Source organism: Callionymus lyra, chromosome 1, assembly GCF_982586985.1.
Source record: "Callionymus lyra chromosome 1, fCalLyr1.hap1.1, whole genome shotgun sequence".
Lineage (NCBI taxonomy): Eukaryota > Metazoa > Chordata > Actinopteri > Syngnathiformes > Callionymidae > Callionymus > Callionymus lyra.
In genome coordinates this window covers 53,141,366-53,153,007 of record NC_141818.1, presented here as the reverse complement: position 1 = coordinate 53,153,007, position 11,642 = coordinate 53,141,366, and the positions used below count along the sequence as shown (strand labels likewise).

Below are 11,642 nucleotides of genomic sequence, written 5' to 3'. Positions count from 1 at the left end.
GACACATAACCTGAATACACTAAATACCTCAAAGAACACAGCTTGATTTTATTGAAGCATTTTTTAAGTATATTTTTATTTATTAAAGCAACTTCGTCTTTTATTGATTTTTTTTATTATTATTATTAAGTAACTTTTCATTTATTAAAAATATTCGTTTTTTATTTAAGCACCTCTTTTTGGATTTAATAATAAAGAAACAAATCAGAGAAAATCATAAATAAAAGTCAAAGTCAATAGTGATGTTTGTAAAACTTCCATTTATTTCCCTTTAAAGGACGTCAAAAATATATATTTACTAATCTTCCGGGTGGAAAACGTTACCATCAAAAGAAAGGTTCCGTCCATAAACGAAAATAATACATTACTACGAGTGTCAATAACATTTTTATTCAACAAACCATGTAAAACAGTCTTAAAATATGTCATGAATCTAATAAATTGCCATTTATGGAATGAATTATTTCGTTGCTACAAACAAATATTCGTCAGGAAAGATACATTCTGTCGCGGTACAATCATGACACCCGCAGGGGACTCTGGGTAACGCAAGCGTCACATTGAGCCTAAACATCACTTGAGAAGCTTTTAATAATTGGAACAAAAAAAACCCTGAGAATAAAAAGCCAGATCTATTCATCTTCATCCCTTTGTTCGAAGCACGAACGGTGACCCCAGCAGTGTTTTCTACTGCGGCCCCGAAGAGTTCCCGAAGAAGTAGATCTGCTCGTACCCGGAGAACTTGGAGGTGAACATGGGCGGGTAGTTGTAGATGAGCCAGTCGTCTTCCTCGCCGTCCTCGAAATGATGGAGACTCTTGCGTCCTTAGGAGACATTTCAGGGTCGTACGTGAAAACTATTATTTAAATCAATCCCATAGTTTGATTATTTTTTACCTTTTTCTCTCGTCAGTTCATTTAATGTTGTGCAAACAAATGCAAATGTAATGTTGTTGCTCATATAAAACATTTATATAACAACTAAAATGTTCTTTCATTTAATTTTTATCATTAAAATAACCTCAGAATTTCAAAGAATGTATAGAAAATAATTCAACATTTGATTTTTTTGTTCATATTTTCAGGTTCTTGTCTCGTGAAGCTCTAAGACTTTAAGCATAAAAAAGTTTTAAAAACCTCGAGTGAAGGTTCGATTTGAGGAACAACTAGAAAATAAAACTTGTTCAGACTTTAAAAGTTGAAACGAAACTCTGTGTCGAGTGAAACTTGAAGAAGAAAAGTTCCACAAACGTCTAATCTTTCTTATTCCAAGAAAATAACTTCTCGTTTCAATCCTGACTCAGACTAAAAAAAAAGACACAAAAATGAAACTGAAAGTATAAATTCTCGATGAGTTTCTATACATTCTGTGAGAATCTGATGTTATTTCAACAAGAATAATGATGTTTGTTTTCCAGCTCCTCAGAAACATTCTTACCTTCATTGACGAAGAACTCGGCCGTCAGACCCGACAGTCGCGCGGCGTTGGGCGAGTGAGGGACGTTCATGTTCCTGGTCCACTTGTACCGGTTCACCTCCGGGTGCCACTGGACGCCGTAGAAGGGGAACCTGGTACCTGACGGGGGTCACGGTGAGAAGACGGGGGTCACGGTGAGAAGACGCTCGTGTCTCGGACATGTTTGTCTGTTTTACCCTCCATGGTGGAGACGAACTCGACGCCGTTCGCAGCCACGTTTGTCGACAGGATCGTGAAGAAGTTGCTGAGATTCTTGTTGTTCTGGAAGGTCTGAGAAGATTTGAAGCTTTAAGTAAACATGTATTTAGAAAATACTGCAACAGGAATATATTTTCATCAAGTGAGACCTGGTGTATCATGATACAATACATTATGATAGTGTAGTAACAAGTATATACGTGTAGTATTGTCCAGTACTTGACTCTGGTGTTGTAATAGTGTAGTAACAAGTATATATGTGTAGTATTGTCCAGTACTTGACTCTGGTGTTGTGATAGTGTAGTAACAAGTATATATGTGTAGTATTGTCCAGTACTTGACTCTGGTGTTGTGATAGTGTAGTAACAAGTATATATGTGTAGTATTGTCCAGTACTTGACTCTGGTGTTGTTATAGTGTAGTAACAAGTATATATGTGTAGTATTGTCCAGTACTTGACTCTGGTGTTGTGATAGTGTAGTAACAAGTATATATGTGTAGTATTGTCCAGTACTTGACTCTGGTGTTGTAATAGTGTAGTAACAAGTATATATGTGTAGTATTGTCCAGTACTTGACTCTGGTGTTGTGATAGTGTAGTAACAAGTATATATGTGTAGTATTGTCCAGTACTTGACTCTGGTGTTGTGATAGTGTAGTAACAAGTATATATGTGTAGTATTGTCCAGTACTTGACTCTGGTGTTGTGATAGTGTAGTAACAAGTATATATGTGTAGTATTGTCCAGTACTTGACTCTGGTGTTGTGATAGTGTAGTAACAAGTATATATGTGTAGTATTGTCCAGTACTTGACTCTGGTGTTGTGATAGTGTAGTAACAAGTATACATGTGTAGTATTGTCCAGTACTTGACTCTGGTGTTGTGATAGTGTAGTAACAAGTATACATGTGTAGTATTGTCCAGTATTTGACTCTGGTGTTGTGATAGTGTAATAACAAGTATATATGTGTAGTATTGTCCAGTACTTGACTCTGGTGTTGTGATAGTGTAGTAACAAGTATATATGTGTAGTATTGTCCAGTACTTGACTCTGGTGTTGTGATAGTGTAGTAACAAGTATATATGTGTAGTATTGTCCAGTACTTGACTCTGGTGTTGTAATAGTAAAGTAACAAGTATATGTGTAGTATTGTCCAGTACTTGACTCTGGTGTTGTGATAGTGTAGTAACAAGTATATATGTGTAGTATTGTCCAGTACTTGACTCTGGTGTTGTGATAGTGTAGTAACAAGTATATATGTGTAGTATTGTCCAGTACTTGACTCTGGTGTTGTAGTATTTACAGACCACATGACTCTTGATGAAGTCGTAACTACTTTCATTTGTTTTCAAACCAAAACAAATGTGTTTTTAAAAACACAAGTCGATCCTCCTATATTTTACCGTCACTGCCATCCCGTAGTTATGAAAGTTTCCGGTCAGAGGTTCTTTGGCGACAGCCTTCATCATGTCCGGAGGGAAGTCTGCAAACATTCTGCTCTGGAAGGCGTCTGGAGGGAGGAGACAAATATTTATTTGACATTTTAATAATAATAGACTTTGAGCACTCGGACTGAGGTGGTTCCAGCTGCGTCTCAAATCACAAACATCTGCGCATCAAAAACATGGGCAATATATATATACTATAGGATATACTGTATATATATATATATATAAAAGTGAAAACCCCTAAAAAACAGCGTGAGGACGTCACACTCTGAACCGGAGATTCTCACACGTTCATCTCAAAACTATAGTTTTCTCTGCTCATGGATCGGGTGTAGAGGCGTCACCTTTGGTGAGGTTGAGAGGCATCATGATGTTCTGGGCCGGAGTGATGGACAACAGGTCCTTCCCCGCCACCAGCGCCGTCAGCAGCTGCATGCCCAGGCAGGTGCCCCAGATGGGGAAGTAGTCTCCGGCGTTGTTGGCCTGAAAACATGTGGACCGGTGAACGACGACAACAACACTTTTACTTTTTTCATATTTAACTTCAGTTTGGTTTGACTTTCCACTTGTTAGATTAAAATTATTACAACTATACGTATACGCCATACTTAAATTAATGCTAAAAGATAATCCAATATAAAGTATAAATTACTCGCTTGATCTAAGAGCTTAAACTGTCATGTTTTGGTGCCTTCCTGTTTTATTTTGTAGTCAGTTTCCTGTTTTGGTTCGTGTCTTTGTTTTTGTCTTGACAGACGCTGGCAGGTGCGCGGCTGGGGGTGATTGAATGGCGGGTTCTTCCCACAGAAAAGGAGCGTCGCGGACCTGAAGAACTCGCCAGAGAATTGAGTTTCCAGACTAGGTTGGCATTCGTAGATTCTCTTTGCTCGTGTTCCCTATGAACTTTTTCCTGAAGACCCCTGACGTTGTCAGCGCCTTGTTTTGCTCACGTGAGTCTTTTTCCTCTTTTGTTTTAGTTCCGGATCTGAGATCCCGATCTCCAGCCGCGTCCTGCCTTCGTCCCGAGTTCCTGATTTGTTTTTTGTTTCGGTCCCTTCCGACCGCTTGGAATATTAAAAGACTTTGCTTGAACATTTGCTTCGAGGATATTTGTCCACTTCCGCTTCTGGGCCTCCTGCCGAGTTCCACCCGTGACAGAATTCTCTGGCCACCAAATGGACCCAGCGGAAGTGAAGGAGCTCCGCCGAGCCCTCGGTTTTCAAGGAACCAGACTTTGTTCGCTTGAGGAGATGACACGGGAGAGTCACGCAGCGCTGGTCCAGCTGTCAGCCGCCGTGGGTGAGTTGACTCTCCGTGTGGCCCCTCCCGCACCTGTTGCAGCCGCTGCAGCCGCTGTACGCACGCCGACTGTCTCTGCTCCTGCTCAACCTGAGAGACTGCCGGTTCTACGCGAACCCACGATACCCACGCCGGGATATTATAGTGGAGAAGTGGGTGGTTGTTCACGTTTTTTGCTCAAAGTTCAGTTAGTTTTTAGCCAGCAGCCCTCCTCGTTTTCTGCGGGTCGCGCTCAGATCGCTTATCTAATAAACCTCCTCCGGGGTAGAGCAGCGGACTGGGCTACTTCTCTGTGGGAGTCTAACTCCCCGGCTCTAGCTAATTTTGATTGTTTCTCTGACGAGATGCGCCGGGTTTTTGACCTACCACATCGCTCTCCCGCGGTGTCCTCTCGCAAACTACTCAGGTTACGACAGGGCGAGGAGTCTGTGGGGCATTACTCGGTAGATTTCCGAATTTTAGCTGCTGAGAGTGGTTGGAATGAACCCGCACTGATCACCGCGTTTACCCAGGGGTTAGGTAGCGCAGTCAGGGATCAACTCTCCACACGGGAGGAACCAGAGGGGTTGGAGGCTCTTATCAGCCTAGCCATCAGGATTGATAATAGGTTGAGGGAGCGCCGCAGGGAACGGGGCAGGGACGTTTTCTCTCCTTCTTTTCCTCTTTTTGACCAACCTGCTCCTCTGTTGACTCCTGAGACTCCGACGCCGCCACCCGATGAGCCGATGCAGCTGGGTCGGACACATTTGTCTCCGGAACAGCGCTCCCACAGGCTCACGAAGGGACTGTGTCTGTACTGCGGCGAGCCTGGTCATCGACTACGTGTCTGCCCCAGTCGACCTAAGGTTAGTGCTCGGGTGGGACACACTCGTTCGTCGCATGACCCGACTCACCGGATCACCCTACCTGGTCTTTTGACGGTTGACTCGACTTCGACGGCGGAAACTGTACTAATCGACTCTGGCGCTGACGACAATTTTATTGACCGAGACTTCGCCCTTTCCCTCAACCTTCCCCTGTTTAAACTAGACGTTCCCCGCCCGGTCTGCGCCATAGATGGCCGACCACTACTCGACGTTACTCACCAGACTACTCCCCTTTCCCTCACGATTTCGGGAAACCACTCTGAGTTGATTTGTTTTCTTCTGATTTCTTCTCCCTCTTCTCCTATTGTTCTCGGTCTCCCCTGGCTTCGTATCCATAACCCTCACTTTGATTGGGTGAACTCCACGGTACTTGGTTGGAGCCCGCATTGTCATTCACAGTGTCTCCGTTCTGCACCTACTTCCTCTCGTCCTCCACTTCCCATCTCTCCCCCTCCTGACCTTTCCTCCGTTCCTCCGGAGTATCACAGTTTGGGTGAGGTTTTTAGCAAAGAGAGGGCGCTATCCCTACCACCGCACCGTCCCTATGACTGCGCCATCGACCTACTTCCTGGTTCTCCTCTTCCCTGTAGTCGACTGTATAAGGTTTCTCGCCCGGAGCGCCAGGCCCTCGACACTTATATCGGGGATTCACTGACCGCCGGTTTAATTCGCCCCTCTTCTTCGCCTCTTGGTGCAGGGTTCTTTTTTGTTAGTAAGAAGGACAAGTCCCTGAGACCTTGTATAGACTACCGGGGATTAAACAGCATAACCGTTAAGAATCGGTATCCCCTCCCACTCATAGACCCGTCGTTTGATCCTCTGAACAAGGCCGTGATATTCACTAAACTGGACCTTAGAAGTGCTTATCACTTGGTCCGTGTTAGAGAGGGAGATGAGTGGAAGACGGCTTTTAAGACCCCCTTAGGACACTTCGAGTACCTGGTCATGCCGTTTGGCCTGACCAATGCGCCAGCGGTGTTCCAGAGACTTATCAATGAGGTCTTAGGGGACTTCTTGAGTGATTTTGTGTACGTTTATCTTGACGACATTCTGATCTTTTCCAGTTCTCCTGAGGAACACGTCAGCCACGTCCGCCGCGTACTCCAACGATTATTAGAGAACAGACTGTTTGTCAAGGCAGAGAAGTGCGAGTTCGGAGTCCCCACAGTGAGTTTTTGGGGTTTTATTCTAGGGCAGGGTCAGCTGCGGCCAGATCCCATGAAGGTGGAGGCAGTTGCTCAATGGCCGGTGCCTGTTATTGCTAAGGAATTGCAGCGATTCTTGGGTTTCGCTAATTTTTATCGCAGGTTCATCCGGGGTTATAGCCAGGTTGCCGCTCCATTAACCCAGCTTACCTCCACCAAGAGTGTTTTCACCTGGTCCTCCAAGGCGGACGACTCCTTCAACCGGCTGGGCTTGCTGTTCTCCTCCGCGCCTATCCTACGACACCCCGACCCAGCCCGTCAGTTCATTGTGGAGGTGAACGCTTCGGACACCGGCATAGGGGCAGTGCTGTCCCAGAGGTGCGCCAGGGACAATAAGGTGCATCCCTGTGCTTTCTATTCCCGGAAGCTGTCCCCAGCGGAGCAGAATTATGACATTGGCAACCGGGAGCTCCTGGCGGTGGTGGCGGCACTTCAGGAGTGGAGGCATTGGCTGGAAGGCTCAGAGGTACCCTTTCTGGTTTTAACGGATCATCGGAACTTACTCTACCTACAGGAGGCCAGGCGCCTGAACTCCCGCCAGGCCCGTTGGGCCCTGTTTTTGGGTCGTTTCGACTTTTCCCTGACGTACCGCCCGGGAGGTAAGAACGTTAAGCCTGATGCCTTATCCCGTCAGTTTGCTCCTTCCCAGGAGGGTCTGGCAGAGGAGACCATCCTTCCAAGCGGTGTTTTATCAGGGCGGCCAGCTGGGATATAGAGAGGGTTGTTCAGGAGGCCCAGGAGAGTGACCCAGGAACTAGCTCAGGACCGCCTGATAGACTGTTTGTTCCGCAGCCAGCTCGTGCCCAGGTTCTTCAGTGGGGGCACACCCACAAGGTAGCGTGTCACCCGGGCGTTTCAAGGACACTCTCTTTTCTCAGGCAGAGATTCTGGTGGCCGGAGATGGCACGCGACGTCCTGGAGTTTGTGGCTGCATGTACAACGTGTGCTCGCGGAAAGTCCTCCCGTCGCCCCCCCGCTGGACTCCTTCGACCCTTACCTGTGCCGAGTCGCCCCTGGTCGCACATCTCTGTGGATTTCGTCACCGGTCTCCCTCCTTCCATGGGTAGGACAGTAATCCTGACAGTAGTGGACCGCTTTTCCAAGATGGTTCACTTTATCCCCCTGATAAAGTTACCGTCAGCCTTGGAGACAGCGGACCTGCTGGTCCTACATGTTTTTAGACTCCATGGTATCCCGGTAGACATTGTCTCGGATCGGGGACCCCAGTTCTCCTCGCAGGTATGGAGAGCTTTCTGTAGATCCCTGGGGGCTAAGGCTAGCCTTTCATCGGGGTACCATCCGCAGAGCAACGGCCAGACGGAACGGGCCAACCAGGACCTGGAATCAGCTCTACGCTGCGTGTCGGCTCGTCACCCGGCCTCCTCGTGTCAGCACATCCCCTGGGTGGAGTATTCTCACAACTCCCTAACTTCATCTGCCACTGGGAGGTCACCATTCATGGCAGCGTATGGTTATCAACCACCAGGAGAGGGAAGCAGCGGTTCCCTCAGTTCGGGCCCACCTACGACGTTGTCGATCTGTCTGGCACCAGACCAGGGCGGCCTTATCCCGCACCGCTACAAGAAATCAACGCCTCGCTGACAAGCACCGTGTGCCAGCCCCGAGGTACTCACCTGGCCAGAAGGTCTGGCTATCCACCCGGGACCTTCCCCTTCCAGTGGAATCACGCAAGCTGGCTCCTAGGTTCGTGGGGCCGTTCGAGATCGAAAGGATCATTAATCCCACTGCCATGCGCCTCAAGCTCCCTCCGTCACTCAAGGTCCATCCCACCTTCCACGTCTCTCTCCTGAAGCCCGTCTCAACCAGTCCTCTCAGTGCGCCAGCCGAGCCTCCACCTCCTCCGCTCATCATTGACAATCACCCTGCGTACAAGGTCCACAAGATCCTGGAGGTTCGCCGCAGAGGTCGGGGCTTCCAGTACCTAGTGGACTGGGAGGGCTACGGTCCAGAGGAGCGCTCCTGGATCTCCCGCTCACTCATCCTGGACCTCTCCCTCCTCCGAGACTTTTACCGGGAGCACCCGGAATGACCGGGTAGAACGCCTGGAGGCGCTACCTAGAGGGGGGGGTACTGTCATGTTTTGGTGCCTTCCTGTTTTATTTTGTAGTCAGTTTCCTGTTTTGGTTTGTGTCTTTGTTTTTGTCTTGACAGACGCTGGCAGGTGCGCGGCTGGGGGTGATTGAATGGCGGGTTCTTCCCACAGAAAAGGAGCGTCGCCGGGACAAAGCAGCTTCAACAAGAGACGTTTGGATGAGTATTTTTGTTATGACGCTAAAGAAGGACGTCCACAGAAGAGCAACAGAGGTCGGAGGCAGTAAAGGTCGTTCAAGGTGAAGTTCCACCACATTTATCTGCTCGTATACATGGTGTCGTGAACAACGGGTTCACCTTCAGAGCCAGGTCGAAGAAGATCTTCGCCACTCTGGCGAACTCCGACTTCTCGATGTCGATGGCGCCGCCGATGAGCAGGAGCCTGAACCCGAGATACATTTGAACCGTCGGATCAAGACGAGTCCACATCCGGACACTCACCCGTTGGTCTTCCTGAAGAGACTTTCATACTCGGCGTCTGTCAGCGTCAACCTGACAGGACGAGTGGAGACATGGATTCAACGTCTGATTTTCAACACTATTGTCACGATTACTGTAAGTCAAAACTTACGATTTTCTACCAATTCAAGATCTCAAAACAGGATGAAAAGTGTTTAAAGTGATAAAATCTCTTGTTTGAAACGAACAGTAAGAAGCACAGATCCAAGTCAACAACTGGATAATCCAGTTATTTTCGTCCGACTAAAAAAAGATTGTCAACCCTACGGTATTTGAAGTTTGGGAGTTGCCAGCAGGATAATAATGATCGTAGTTGTACGATCGTTTCACCCTCCGCCTGTACGATAGAATCCTTGAGAAGGACTCTATTATCACAGTCCTGCAACTATTCCTTCCCTTTGTTCTCCACCTCTGGGCAGGAAGGTTGAGTTGATCCCAGTTTTTCCACATAAACACCAAGTTACCATCTATTGTATCATATAGTATCTATTGTATTGTCAATCTATCAATCAATCAATCTATCCATATATCACATATCTTATCTCTCTTATCTAATATATACAATTGTATCCAAAAAAATCGTATCTTTCGTAGTCCATCATAACCAATGTATTGTATCATCTCATTGTATATATCATATTGTATCTATCATACATCTCTCCCCTGTTATCTAATCCATACGATTGTATCATATCAACCTCGTATCTATTGGTATTTATTCCATCCATCCATGTACATTCGCACCCGTCAATCAAATGATGGTTCGAGACTCACTTGATCGGCACGACTCTGCTGCCGCCCGACTCCGTGTACTTGACGTACGACGCCGGGATGTAAGTGTCGCCGAACTTCAAGTACTTCTTGTCCACGATCATCTGAGTGAGAATCCCTGGCGAGAGATTCCAGATCAGAAACCGTGGGAACCGAGTCGTGTGCGTCGCTCACCGATGATGGGTCGGTCGTTGGCGGTCACATGACGTCGCACACTCGGCCTCGCGGCGACGCTGCACAAACACACGCAAACAAACACAAACTCTTTGAAGAACATGTTCTGGTCGCAGAGGTCGAGGCCGTTCTCCTCGTTCGTGTGAAAAGCAGAAGTTCCAGGAAGTCACGAACAGGGAAGTGGAGACGAGCGAGAAGTCATAAAGTGACAGGTGAAATAAATCAGTTGAGAAATAACAATAACACGAGTCATGCTCGAGGAATTCTGGTCGAACTGGACGATCAAGCGTCAGTACGAGCAGGAAACAATAGTGTTTGTTTGAGAATTCCTTAATGGACGCCATGTTCTCTGCAAACAGAAAGTAAAAGCGTCTCGTGGGGAAATAGATGTTCCTTCAACTCAACTTGAACCAGTGAGAACAGACCATCATGTGACCTCCTTGGCAGATGTTTGTTTTTTTTTATCTCTGCATTAGTGACTCAGTGCTGCTCGAGGACGGAACGTTTTGACTTACACTAGGAACTAATAAAATCATAATGATGTCTTAAGTTCTGACTGATTTACTAAAGGAGATCCAACTGAAACTACATCTAAAAATCAAACACAAAAATATGACATAATACAGAGTTTAAAACCCATTTTCCCACGTTCATCAATAATAAAAATATATAAAAATGGAGAATTTATACTAATCTTTTGACACATAAATGCTATGCAAAAATGTAGTAGTTTTATTTTTGTAATCTGATAACATTCTTTAACTTACTATGTTAGCTTTCTATTTTGAAATGTGAGTTGATCTATAGAAAGAGCTAGCATAGCATAGCATAGCATAGCATAGCATTGCATAGAAAGATAAACTTTCCTGTGTAATGCAATTTTACTTGGAATAAAATAATCAAATATACATTTTTTTTAAACTCACCCTCCTCCGAGCGAAGCCTCACAAACACAAACGAAGGAACGTTCGTCTGCAGGTCGTGACGACGGCGATGAGGAGATTCCGAGACTCGCCAGAAAAAGCTTAAGTGTGTTTTGTTTGTGGTGACAGTGAGAGAAGGTGTCCCGGAGAGTCTTTAAGGGCTGGATGGAGGGAAAGAGGGAAAGAGAGACTGGTTTAATAAGAGATTGAACTCAAACAGGGAAGGAGCCCGAGGTTGTGCATGAGGTCGAAGGGTTCATGCTCTAGTAGAAGAACTCACATTTCTCCTTCAAACTCTTCACTGGCTGCCAGTTTCTTTCAGGATCATTTTAAAATTCTGGTTCTTACTTTCAGATCTATTCATGGTCAGACCTTCCATCAGTGATCTGATCCAGACTTACACCCCAGCTCGGGCTCTGAGGTCTGTGGATCAGAATCTACTGATGGTTCCTGAACTTCTGGACCAGAGGAGAGAAATCCTTCCAAAATGTTGCTCCTAAGCTTTGGAACCATCTCTGTGTTTGATGATCTACTGACTCCTTCAAGAAACATCTGTGTTTGATGATCTACTGACTCCTTCAAGAAACATCTGTGTGTTTGATGATCTACTGACTCCTTCAAGAAACATCTGTGTTTGATGATCTACTGACTCCTTCAAGAAACATCTGTGTTTGATGATCTACTGACTCCTTCAAGAAACATCTGTGTTT

General features: G+C 46.1%; 1 protein-coding gene across 1 annotated transcript; it reads right to left on the bottom strand.

Moving 5' to 3' along the window:
* Positions 1 to 240: 240 nt before the first annotated feature.
* On the bottom strand, positions 241 to 11,144 carry LOC148090124 (gamma-glutamyl hydrolase-like; the record flags this gene model as incomplete). Its single annotated transcript, XM_087812652.1, has 10 exons — positions 241 to 824; positions 1,438 to 1,575; positions 1,653 to 1,746; positions 3,079 to 3,185; positions 3,468 to 3,606; positions 8,903 to 8,987; positions 9,047 to 9,097; positions 9,839 to 9,953; positions 10,010 to 10,068; positions 10,936 to 11,144. Coding segments are annotated over 10 exons (1,134 nt in total), but the record flags the coding sequence as incomplete, so codon positions are not given.
* Positions 11,145 to 11,642: the final 498 nt, after the last annotated feature.